The sequence below is a fragment of the Indicator indicator genome, chromosome 4, assembly GCF_027791375.1.
Source record: "Indicator indicator isolate 239-I01 chromosome 4, UM_Iind_1.1, whole genome shotgun sequence".
Taxonomy (NCBI): Eukaryota; Metazoa; Chordata; class Aves; order Piciformes; family Indicatoridae; genus Indicator; species Indicator indicator.
In genome coordinates, this window is record NC_072013.1 from 36,374,696 (window position 1) to 36,388,193 (window position 13,498).

A 13,498-nucleotide genomic window follows, 5' to 3' on the forward strand; every position below is an offset into this window, starting at 1 on the left:
TGGCAAGGGGAAGCAGGCTCGGCCACTCTGGCTTTCTAGGCTCGTGACTTCTCTGGCTTGCATGTGTATGGCTCGTAGCTTTATCCCAGGCTCTGGACCAGGCACTCGAGGCAGGGCAGGGCAACTCGAGGTGGCAAGGCTTGAGGCAAGGCTTGAGCAAGCTTGAGCAAAGCTTGAGCAAGCCTACCTAGCCCCTTGTTTATATACAAAATGCCAGAGGTCAATTGGTCCAATGGGGCACTGAAGCTAGCATGTAGCTGCCCAATGGAAAGCGTTCTGCCAGGCTATGACCATAAAAGGCAGAAGCAAGGACCTTGTCTCTGGGGGAGCAGTGGTCAGCTTACGTGCTCTCACCCCAGATAAACATCTTGTTTACCAGACAGGCAGGAGTCCTGTCCCCTTTGTTCCTTTTCCCACATTGCCCTGTTTTCTTGCAGGAAGGAGGGTAGAGAAAGGGACCTGTCTAGACATCTTAAGGCCTGTCTGGATTTGTACTGGGCCATGTGATGGCCTTTCCATAACGCAAATCACTGGAGTGCCGCACTTCTCAGAGCACCAGACTCAGGCAGCACACATCATTCCTTACACAACACCCTGGGCACCCTTCAACCACCTTCCCATAGCAGACAGCACCCTGCTTGGCAGGACTTTGCAAAATGTCCATAGCAGGTTCTTCTGGAGGGTTTTTGCTAATTTTTAACACTTGACAAGTATACTAAGCATAAAACAGGGCTTAGTAGATTAGTATGAAAGCAAAACCTCATGTACGAATCTCCTACTTGGAAGCTAAGATTTTCTAAGATAACTGCCTCATTTAGTCTGTTTTTGCCAAGTACTTTTTAATGCAATTATTGTTCCTTGTAAACTTCAACTTACTTTTCTCAATTGGTTTATGACTAAAAAACCCCAAACCTCAAAGCCTATGCTACTTTTTTTCTTAATTAAAAACATCCCCCTCACCAAAAAAGAAAAGGCTGCTACCTGCTCATTTCCCATATGGATGAGACCATTCCAATACAAGAGGAGTTGCCCAGGACATCTACACACAGGAATAGAATGTAAATTATTTCTTTTATTTAAGCCTCACTTTAAGACCTTATAAATATTCTAATAAGAGCTGAAATCTGTTCTCATTTTTAGTTATCACGTCCTCTGGCTGCACAATATCAATCTCACATGAATTGCAGAGAGCAAAAACTGTACTTGCTTATCTCCAACAAGATTTTTAAACCCCATCAGAGAAATTGTTTCAACCATTGGAATAATTTAAAAAATATATTTTTATCACCTATTCAAAATAAAGAGTTTTAGCCTGAACAACTGAAAAAGCAAAGTCAAAACAGTAACTTTCACGTCACCAAGGTGCACTGCAAACTTCTTTGCTTTTAAAGCGTTATAAATCTCAAGATACACATTTTCAGGAGAGGTATGGGTGGGTAGCACTTCTCAACAAAGATGCCCTCTTTCTTGCTTGAAAAAAAAACAAGCAAACAGACAGACACAGATTAATTAACATTAAAGGTGAGAGATTCTCTTTGCTCATCAGACTCTCCAAAGTACAGGTCTAAGATTATATATTCTGTTATTGTCCAGTTGAAGCCAGTATAACAACTAAAGGTTAACACAGAACTAAGGCAGTTCTTATGAAATCCACAATCACTGATGTTTAAGGTAAGCAGCTCAGAAAGCCTTACTGCAGCACCAGAAAATAGGATGAATACAAATCCAGGGAAGGAAACGAAGCATAATGGAATGGCTAAACCCTGTGCTGATAAATGTGAACTGCAGAGACAGAGCAGGGGCAAAGATGGAATTCCAAACCAAGAAACACTGATGAAGCTACACTTCTCACCCCTGTTCTGTAAGAACACATCAACTTCACAATCAATGGCCATTTGTTATTTAAGTAGGTATTAACTGAAACATTCCTGTCTAGCTGGGAAATAATCTCTTGCTTGACATGCTTTTAATGGCAGCATTTCCACTTTCATTTCTTAAAAACCAGTACCACAGATTCATAGAAAGGCTTCAGTTGGAACCCAGTTCCAACCCCCTTGCCATGGGCAGGGACACCTTCCACTAGACCAGGCTACTCAAGGATTCATCCAGCCTGGTCTTGAACACTCCCTGGGCAAATTAAACTGTAAGTAGAGAGTCTGCTTTATCAGTGAGATTCCAGTCACCAATTTTTGCTCCCCACTGCACATTAAAATAACAGGGGAAAAAAATCCAGGACTTTCTTCCTCTTAAACTATAAAAGATAAAGGATCCTATTCAACACTGTTGAACTATAAAAAGGAATCTGGACAATAGCATGGATCACACTCTCTAGACATGAAAGCTTATCATCACATCGATGTCAGGAGGATAGGCTTTCATGGGGACTTACAGCTACAAATGGCAGAGGGACATCTCCCCGTTTCTATGGATAAATCCAACAGCCTTACAGTAGGGAATGACAAAAATCAATGTTGCTCAGAGCCTAGAACATTTTACTCCTTATGGAAGCACAGCATTTCTATACTTCTAGAATTCATTCACTGAACTATGCTTTTGGAAGGGAACTAGGGTGCCTAGGAAGAGACACTGACTTGAACCCATGTTTTGAAGATGAGTGCCAAATGAGATGTAGTTTTTGGAAGAAAGACAGGTGACATGCAAAAAGCTAACCAACCTCAGCTTAGACAAGGAGGGCAATTTGACAGTAAGCCCTTAGCAAACTTAATGTCAGTGCTTAGCCTCCCACCCACACCTCTGTGAGAAACTTTTAATGCATGTCCAAAACATGAACAGCATCAGCAAGGAGGCTGGCTATTAATGCAGAGTCTTAGAGGAAAGTCATTACAAGGTGCCTCATAAAGGCACCTCACACAGGTTCCACCTCAACATGAGACACTTATTTATGGTGAGGGTGCTGGAGCCCTGGAGCAAGCTGCCCAGAGAGGTTGTGGAGTCTCCTTCTCTGGAGACTTTCAAAACATGCCTGGTTGTGTCTCTGTGTGACCTGCCCTGGGTGACCCTGCTTTGGTGGGGCATTGGACTCAATGATCTCCAGAAGTCCCTTCCAACCCCTGCCATTCTGTGGTTCTGCACTAAAGCAGGAGAGACCTATATGAATTGTTCTTTGGAAAGCCAACCAGCGTATTTCTAACACAGTCTGCCCAACAAACCAGTGATAGGCACCCTGAGCACTCTGCTCCCCACACCTCTCAAAGATACTTATTCCAAAACTGGTCTGCCAGTAAACCTCAGCTCTGCCCAGGCAATCCCTCTGGAAGGTGCTCCCAGGCAGAGGCAGTGATCACTAGCAGAGCACGCTTCATTGCAGCAATACCTGCGGGCACGGCGGGTACATGCTGCACCATTTCGGTGAACCGAACGGGCTCAGACACCCTAAGGTGCCACCCCAACCTCTCATGTCCCAGCATTAAGGTCTGAGGTGATGCACTCAGAACCTTTTGTCTGCTTTATGGCGTAGGCCCATGGCAACAACTGTCATTCAAAATGTTTTAACCTTTACTTAGAGAAAGGAGACTAAAGGCTAAAGAAGAAATCATTAGTGAAGGGCTGCATTTTGCCAAAATCCCTTACTCCTCCTAATTGTAAAAATGTTTCATAAAATTGAAAAGCTGCTGTCAACATTTTTTTAAGCAATACTAAATACAGTAAAACCATCCTGAAAAAGAAGTTTGTCTTAGATTTTTTTGGTCTTTTTAAACAAGCAAGAAACAATAAAAAACAAAGACCAAGGACAGAAAATGCTGTTTGTGTCTGATGATGACTCTTTCTCATAGCCCTGCTCAAGTGCAAACACTGGATTCATTTCTATTAACCTACCCCAAATATGACAAAATTTTGTCAGAAATATTCTGAAAAAACTTGTAACAAAACATCAAGTCTTGGCCCGCTAGGCTACATGTTTACTGGGCAGAAAACAAGAAGAGTGATAAATAAGAAGCAAATGGGGACGGAGAGGAAAAATAGCAAACTAAAAGAGGAACTACAGAGAGACAAATCTGGTTTTACATCAGGCCAGTGCAGCTGGCAACATCGCTTAGATCTCTCTGGACAGTTCTAGTCAAGGGTTTGCTTCGTCCTGCACATAACAAGAAAGGTCACAGGTTATATAACTTTTACCAGTGTCACCACCAGTGAAGGATGACCTAATATTGATCCAATTCTGGGCACCACATATATTTTCATCTCTTTTCTAGCCAACTTCAGGTCTAATAGCAACATAAATCTATATGCCTGTGCTGATGAGGCCACAAGTATATACTGCTCACAAACCAAACATATGGCCGTGATCTTAATTAGAAAGCTAAAGAGGTCATGTTATGTTAATTATCTAATTTATGATCACTGAACTATTCTAAATGATTAGACAAAAAAACAGTGCTGACACCTAACCTTCCTGCTTAGCCCTTCACACACAAGCCAAGAAGCAATTTTTAATTCATTTCTATGAGAAAACTTCAGATGAGTGACTTTTTAAGGTTGCTGTCTTTCCACAGCTGAAACCGTAGAGATAGCTAGGAGGTCCAAACCCTCCAACGTACCAATCATCTATTTCAGGGCTTAGAGGAAATGCCAGAGTGGAAAACAATTACATTTGGACCAATATATGATAAGAAATTAATACATTTATATAAAAATTTATTTCATTTCCACACACTAGGAAAATAGTAAGAAACCAAGGGGAAACCCTTTCAAAATGGCAAAATAATTGTTTGCAAAATTTTTCAGCATGCAATTCAAAGCAATGGCACTAAGGAAAAAAGGGCTGAAACTGTTCTGTTTGCTTATGCCTTCTGTGCTTCCTTTAAACCCAAAACAGAAAATCCAACCACATGCTCTTCTCAATGGTATTTCAAATTATGGTAAAAAGTTAAAGGAGTTTAATCCTGTTCAAACAGGATTTACAGTACAATATAAAAACCTATATATTCTGAAAAATTATCTGAATCTGCCAGGGGACTTAACTGTTTCTGAAGTGACTGGAACACCAGTATGGATCTGGGAGCATTTACAGGTTAAAACTATTACAATTATTATTCAGTGGATAATAATAACTCCCAGTTACACAGCACGAAGTTGTACATAGTATGGCAAGAGCATTCCGCTAACAGGTATCTCCTTCCCATTCTCACAGTTATATGTCGTTGGATGCATCTCCTGGCTTTCAGGAACAAAAGGTATGAACTCCCCTAATCTGACTTTTGCATCTGGTCAAACCTGCTCTGCCACTACTACGGATACGACGGCCTGAAATGTGAAAGCAATGCAAAGCACTTCTATCATACTGTGCTTTTCTAGCAGCTTGCTGCCAAAATACCTTGCAGCCAAATGTTTCTCCAGAAGGGATGGACTCATGCCCCCGCCATACACCCCAACACGCCCCGCTCCGTCCGGGCAGCAGCCAGGCGTGGGAAAGAGAAGGTTCAGAACCGGGGCCGGGAACAGCGCACGCCGCGGGCTCCCCTCGTCGCCCCGCCGGGGGCTCCCACCGCGCACAGGCATCCCCTGCACCGCGGCCGCGATAAAGCGAGGGAGTTCGGGTTAAAAATCGCGGTGTTTAGTAAGTAACTTTGGGGTTAACTCCAGGCCGCCTCTCCAATGAGGACATTCTCTTCCGAGCCCTCAGCGTGCTCCCAACGCTGCTTTCCATGAACAGCCATGTCTTCCCAGGCTACTGACGATAGCCCCTGAGCCTGACGCGTATAAATTGCATGAAAATCTTTCGCCCCTTCCTTCACCAGACGCGCTGTTTACGCCCTTGTACACTCGAACACCTTGTGGCTTCACTGATGGGCATACCGCGCTGCCGCCGGAGCGCCGAGCTCCACGGCATACCGGAATAACCGCAAAGGCCCCCGAGAGGCCGAAGGAAGCCCGAAGCCTGCAACATACGTACCGGCCACGGCCCTGGGAACCGTTATGTGCTATCATCGCATGTCGGCGGTGTATTAAAGGATCATCCATGAGCTATGAGCAGCAGCAGCACCGCATATGTCCTCCTCCCCCTCCCCGCAAAAAGAACACAGGCACACGCAACCCCTCACGAAAGCGATGCCTGGGGAGGGGGAGGGGAAGGGAAGGGCTCATCCCATAGGTGTCTGCCGTGCCACGCTCAAAGGCATTCACCGGGGCAGGGAACTCTACCCGCCTCCCGTTACCGCTGCCGTCGCCTGGGGACGGCAGGCCCGGCTCCCCCCGGCCCGCAGCCCAGCCGGCTGCATGCTCCCTTCTCAAGCGCCTTCGCACGCACAGCTCTGCCGCGTCTGGAGGAAGAGCGGCCACGGCGGTCTCGGCCTCCCATCCCCTTCGGCTGACACTCACTCACCGCGCTCCGTCCCCTCCAAGGGGCTTATTGCCGGGCAGGTCCCCCGGGCTGCAGCGCCCAGTCGCCCTCTCGCTCGCCTGCGGCAGCGGCGCCCAGCGCTGCCTGGCTTCGCTCACACGCTCCCCGCTGCGGCGCCGGCGGCGGGAGCGCCGCCCCCACGTCCCCGGTCCCCTGGCCGAGGCCTCTGCTCCCGCACGCACAGCGGTGCGGGGGCTCCCTGCGCAACAGCGGTGGCGGCGGCGGCAGCGCCACAGGAGACGGCGTCCGGGGCACCCCGCGGGGCGGCCTCAATGCGCGCACCGACTGGCGGCCGCCTCCCGCCTCTCCGCGCTGCCTCTCCCCAGCGCCATCCCCGGCCCGTTACCTGTGAGGACGCCGACGCGGATTTGGTGGTCGTGGTTCGTTAAAATCATCCCCTCCGACGCCATGTTTCCCGGCGCAGCCACCGCACTGACAGCGAGCGGGCGGGGGCAGGGGGCAGGCGCGCGAGAACGGCGCGAACGCAAAGCGGGAGGAGCAGCGGAGAGCGGGGCGGGGCCACAATGTGGGGGCGGGGTGAGGGCGGGGCGAGCGCCGTCCGGTGGAAGCGTGTGTCCTAGCGCTGCGCATACCGAGCGCTGCCAATCCAGCGCCGAGAGTGACGGGGTGGGCGCCGCTTGCCGCTGGCGGGGGCCGGTGCGGTGCATCAGAGCTTTGTGGTCCCTCCGGCCAGCAGCTTCCGCCACCGCAGCTGCCGCTTCATCTCACACCCGACCGCCTCGGCACCGGGGTTGCTGGCGGGGGAGGTCCGTGACCGACGGTTCCCCCCAGCCGGCTTCCCGGGGAGATCGCCGGGTCAGCCGGTGCACTGGCTGAGCCTCAGCCGCTCCTAGCCTGTCTTCCCCCGCAGCTTGACGCGACCACCTTCCGCTGCCGCTGCCCCGCCGAGCACCAACACTTCTTGCTTATGTTTCTCCCCTGGCGCAGCTCCATCACTCTGGAACAACACCAGCGCCACGAAACCGGTAGCAGAGCACACGCCAAAGGCAGGAGGAGGGCAGGACCTCCTGGTTCACCTAACGTGCAGGTTTAAGTTGGCATAAATCAGTCAGGAAAATAGGCAATGAGTTGCTCTTCCAGTCATCTGGCTGGATTTGAGCTCACTGCCAAGTTGCTTGTGTCCCCAGAATCCATTTTCGTCACCTGGGGACACCAGGGTATCGCTTTAACTCTTCAGACCTCTGATAATGGGAACAGACAGATGGCAAGGACAGTAATCACCCCGGGGTTTTTTGTTATCATGAATGCTTTCCCAACAACTTTTGAGTGCCCAGGGCTCAGGAAGGTGTTTCTGCAACCTTCCCAGGCCTCTTCTCTTCCAGCTCTTCCCCTTTTCTCCGAGATTAAAAACTGTTGCTACACAGCTTTTAGGTAAAGCAGCTTAGTATCATAACAAGTATCTTTCCTTTGCCTTAGTGAACTCTCTGATCTAGGAAACTCTGGAAGCAAACATTTAAACTCTTTGAATTAATGCCTGCCTTCCACATTCCACAAAAACATCATTAATAGCAAAAGACAACCTGCTGTCAGAGTTCAAGCCCCTGGCTCTAGCAGATATTTCTATTTTCAGGTTTCCTGTGGAGGTTTCAATATTGTCTTGCTATCAGCAGACTCTGTATGATTCTCCTTTTGCCTGGGCACTATCAAACAATTAATGACAGATTTTGTAACTTGCCGAGGCATTCATGAACCATTTCAGGAGTTTTCTCTTTAGTATATAATTTTCTTAACACAAAAACAAAGGCCTCAAGAGATATCCTGCATCTCAGGGAGAGTCCTACTAGTAGCACTTTGATGAGGTGGTGCTCCAGCACACGGTATGGGTATTTCTGTATTGGCACAGCAGCTGCAGTGTGTGCAGCCATAGAGACTGAGAATTCAGGCTCCAGAGAGCTCTGGTTATGCAATACAACATATGTGGGTGGGTGTAAGCCTGAACCCAAAACAGCATGGTTACTGTAGATATACTGCATCAGTGGTGCTCACACGGCTGTTCCCTCATGGCTTCACTCACTATGTGTTGAATATTCTGCTGTAGAAAAGGCAAAAAGACTTTTTCCCCCCCTCAAACATATCTGAAATAATCTAAAGTACAAGCAAGTAGCTTGACATTTTGTAGCTTCCTGGAGCAGATTCTCACACCCTACACTAAAAACAGTGTTGTTTATTCAGAGCATCTCACAGTCTCCCTGTGCAGCCTGTTGATTTGTCGCTCTTGCAAATACTAAGGAGGGGCAGAATTCAGATCCACTGGCAGCATTAGTTGTAGTACCTTCTGGTCTGTAAGTATCTACTAGTGGGATTTGTGTGGGATTTTTTATACAGAATATAGTAGTGGATTGCATTAGTGTCATGAAATAGAAGAATTCTACACATTTTTAAAAGACTGAGTGAACAAGCAGCTGAAATCAATACAAGAGTTTTATTAGCAAGGCCTTATGAATGGACTGTTAATGTCATGCATGGCAGATCCACAACAGCTCAAGAAAAGGTTGGTTGTAAAGGGTATGATGTCCTGCAGTCAAGTCCTGGACAGAGTGAGGAAACAAGTGTGTGTGAGGAGGAAAACTTTTCCTGCAGGGAGATGTTCTAGAAACCACACTGGCAGTCCTTACCGAAGTCCATGTAGAGTGACCAAATGAGAACAAGATTTCCTCATCACAGTCAGCACGCAACTGATGGTCATGTTTTGTCCTCGTTGGGTCAGTGCTGAAGTGGAGCTCAGTAACCTCTCAGGATTTTGTTTACATTACTTTCTCTGCCAGCTGTTAATTATCAATAGCTGTCCATTAACAAAGCACCATCCTCTCAGTAAGCTGTCTCTTCCAGCCACGCTTGTTCCACGTAGTCTTAGTCCACCAGCTGACACAGGAGGCTTTCTTATTCCATCAAGAGCACTGAAGAGTGACAGATTTTAAATACTCATTTGGCTGAAGCAGTCTGAGCACACAGGAAGCAGTTAGTTAGTTAGTTACCTGTAGAAATCTTGATGACAAAACAGAAAAGAGACCAGTATGGTTACAGGTTACACTGTGGGTTACAATGTGGGCAAGGATGATCTAAAATCTCATTGAAAGTTACCAGAGACACTTCATATTTAGAATAGGTGTTCAATATAATTTCTATCTGATATTTTTTGCAGTGGTTCCTTAAATGTAATTTCTTACCTCTATTCTTTTCCATTTTGAATTGGTTGGCTAGCTGGACCAGCAGTGGGACACAGTTCTTCAACTGTGTGCCATTTGTACAGATCCAGCTGAACTCACAAAATAGTTGGCTTAATGAATCATTAATGGAATTTGGAACATTTTATTTCTATGTCACTGATGCAAATCCAAGTAAGGTCAAGAGACTAGCTGGCTCACTGGTTCAGTAACAGGAAACAGACCTCTACCTCCAGCTTCTTCCTGCAGGTCTTTAACAGGTCAGGAAAGGGAGTTCTGAGGCAGTAAAACCCCAAGTGCAGCCACTGGGCTACAGTCACTCTGATTCCTTCCTGACAGGTTTCAACAGTTTGCATTGATCTGTGCCTTTTGAGAAAGGTAAGTATGGACGTTTTCTGTGTCCACACTTGTAGCCTCTGGTATAGCACGATGTTCATCACTCTAAAAGGAGGCACAAGAGGTGATTGCTACAAAAAAATACTTTCCCTTAAGCAGGCATGTAGGGGAAAGGCAGAATGTGTACCACAAGCTACATGAGGCTACTAAACCATCTGAGTGTCCTCATGGCCCATACTGCATTTCACTCCTGCCGTACCATCTTTGCTAGGGAGCTCCTGAGAACCCTCTCTGGGCTTACAGCTCCAGTCAGGTGTAGGAACCCTTCTTCAATGACTGACCTAACTATGACTGTTTTGCTTAGGGTAAAACTGCAATACCCTTTGCACTTGGCATTTGCAAGGCCATATTTGTCTGTTATCAGGTAGCCTGTGTGTGAGATTACAGGACTCAGTAGCAAACTGTACCACCACTTAGATCGTGCCTAAGTGCAATGTGGGCATCTGCAGCAGACAAGTGTGTGGAAATCTTAGAAGAAGAGGTGGCCTTGACATCCATACATCCTCCTTCCCTCACTGCTTCCTCCTACTCAGCTACTTGCTGTGGTGTAACTTTTGAAATGGCACCACATGCTGAAGGATAAAATGGGAAGGGTTGGTAACCAATGTGAGGCTCAGAGACAGCCCTGGCTGCAGTGACCATGAAGCAGTTGAATTTAAGATCCTCAGGGCAACCAGAAGGACATATCCCAAACTTACAACCCTAGACTTTAGGTGTGCAGACTTTGATGGCTTCAGGAATCTGCTGGCCAAAGGGTCGTGGGACAAAGCCCTAGAGGGAAGAGGGGCCCAGGACAGCTGGTCAGTATTCAAGGACCACCTCCTCTGTGCCCAGGAGCAATGTATACCAACAAAGAGAAAAGCAGGGAAGAATGCTAGGAGCCCTGCCTGGATGAGCAAGGAGCTGCTGGACATGCTGTCACTTAAAAGGAAGCTCTACAAGGAGTGGAGGAAAGGACAGCTGGAATGGGGGGATATAAGGAAGCTGCCCGAGCAGCAAGAGACCTGCTTAGGAAAGCCAAAGCACAGTTTGAATTGAATCTAGCCAGGGAGGTCAAAGGGAACACTAAGAATTTCTACAGGTATATTAATGGTCAAAAGAAGCCTAGGGAAGGTGTGGGCCCCCTCAGAAAGGAAACAGGTGAAATGGTCACAAGTGACCTGGAAAAGGCTGAGGTTCTCAATGACTTCTTTACCTCAGTCTTCCCTGCAAGGGCCTCCAGCCACACTCCTGGAATAGTCATGGAAGCTAATGGCAAGAACCAGAAGGAAGAACTGCCCATCATAAGTGAAGATCAGGTTCATGATCACCTGAAGAACCTGAAAGTCCATCGGACCCGACGGGATACACCCACAGGTACTGAGAGAACTGGCAGAGGAGGTTGCTAAACCCCTCTCTATTATATTCCAAAAGTCCTGGCAGTCTGGGGAAGTCCCCGCTGACTGGAAAAGGGGAAACATTACTCCCATCTTCAAAAAGGGTAAGAAGGAAGAACCAGGGAACTACAGAGGTCAGGCAGTCTCACCTCTGTGCCCAGCAAGATCACGGAGCAGATTCTCCTGGAGGCACTACTGAGACAGAAGAATAGTGAAGAGGTGATTGGGTACAGTCAGCATGGGTTTACCAAGGGCAAATCCTGCCTGACAAACCTGGTGGCCTTCTATGAACAGGTGACAACATTAATAGATGAGGGGAGAGCAACTGATGTCATTGACCTGGACCTGAGCAAAGCCTTCCACACTGTCCTGCAACACATCCTGGTCTCCAAACTGGTGCAGTCTGGGTTTGATGGGTGGACCACGAGATGGATGAAGAACTGGCTTGATGGCTGCACCCAAAGAGTGGCTGTCAATGGCTCCATGTCCCAGTGGAGGCCAGTGACAAGTGGAGTCCCTCAGGGCTCAGTCCTGGGACCAGTCTTGTCCAATATCTGTCGGTGCCATGGACAGAGGCATTGAGTGCACCCTCAGCAAGTTTGCTGATGACACCAAGCTGTGTGGTGCAGCAGACAGGCTGGAGGGAAGGGATGCCATCCAGAGGGACCTGGACAGGCTGGAGAGGTGGGCACAAGCCAACCTCATGACGTTCAACACGACCAAGTGCAGGGTCCTGCATCTGGGTCAAGGCAATCCCAAGCACAAATACAGGCTGGGCAGGGACTGGCTGGAAAGCAGCCCTGAGGAGAGGGACTTGGGGGTGCTGGTGGATGAGAAGCTCAACAGGAGCTGTCAGTGTGCACTTGCAGCCCAGAAAGCCAACCAGATCCTGGGCTGCATCAGGAGAAGTGTGGCCAGCAGGTCAAGGGAGGTGATTCTCCCCCTCTACTCAGCTCTGGTGAGACCCCACCTGGAGTACTGCATCCAGTTCTGGAGCCCCTATTACAAGAGGGATCTGGAGGTGCTGGAAGGTGTCCAGAGAAGGGCCACCAGGATGATCAGAGGGCTGGAGCACCTCTCCTACGCGGACAGACTGAAAGAGTTGGGGCTGTTCAGTCTGGGGAAGAGAAGGCTCCGAGGTGACCTTCTTGTGGCCTTCCAATACCTGAAGAGTGCTACAAGAAAGCTGGGGAGGGACTTTTTAAGATATCAGGTAGTGACAGGACTGGGGGGAATGGAATAAAGCTGGAAGTGGGGAGATTCAGGCTGGATGTGAGGAAGAAGTTCTTCCCCATGAGAGTGGTGAGAGCCTGGAATGGGTTGTGCAGGGAGGTGGTTGAGGCCCCATCCCTGGAGGTGTTTAAGGCCAGGCTGGATGAGGCTCTGGCCAGCCTGATCTCATGTGAGGTGTCCCTGCCCATGGCAGGGGGGTTGGAACTGGATGATCCTTGTGGTCCCTTCTAACCCTGACTGATTCTATGATTCTATACATATGTCTCAGAAAGAGCAACATTTGGGAAAGGGAAGTTTACTGAGCTTATATGGTGTGACTCTGGTGGCTCTGTGACAGTGACAACTGTCTGGGTTGTCCTCTGTCCAATTCCCTTGCAGCTCTTTCTTTCACTCAGATACTGGCCAGACCACAAAAGCAAAAGCTCTTTCTTCCCCATCTTCCTGGGGAAGTAGAACTGTATCTTCTAATTATCTAAGGCACAGAGCAGGTCTATCCAGCTCGTCAGTTCTTTGAGATTTCAGATGTTGATGCTTTGTTGCTCAATTCATAACAATGTTTGTGATTCTATGAGACTTTGGAACTGAGTGTTCTGTAGGTCTCTGTCCAGACCATGTTGGACTAAAGTATTCTGCTGCATTTTACAGATGTACATGTTTCTGCCCCAAATTTCACTATGTCCCAGACAGCATTCAAGAAGTGCCAGGCAAGGGCCTTCGAGTCTGAAGTATAGCCTTAGCTTGTTACCAAGAGTTTGAGCCCATCACTAAAGAGCAGTGGAGGACCTACAAAGGATTATCCCTTTTCTTTTTGTCCACGGTTCACTGAGCTGTTCACCACAAGTACCAGGCTAAAGAAGGTGCAGCTATTTTGCTGTAGCTGTTGCACTCTGCTGAAGCAGGCTTTTCTTGAAGAGCAGTGCTCTAAAAAAGGGCTTCCATTATTTCAG

The 13,498-nt window shown here is 48.0% G+C and overlaps 1 protein-coding gene across 8 annotated transcripts in view; it reads right to left on the reverse strand.

Moving 5' to 3' along the window:
• The window catches only part of GPHN (gephyrin), a 296,879-nt gene extending 290,108 nt beyond the window's left edge, over positions 1 to 6,771 (reverse strand). For all 8 annotated transcript variants that reach the window (XM_054400806.1, XM_054400803.1, XM_054400804.1 and 5 more), the window contains exon 1: positions 6,708 to 6,771. In XM_054400806.1, the coding sequence (XP_054256781.1) occupies positions 6,708 to 6,771 (64 nt within the window). The remainder of the gene's footprint in view (positions 1 to 6,707) is intronic.
• Between the last annotated feature and the right edge of the window lie 6,727 nt (positions 6,772 to 13,498).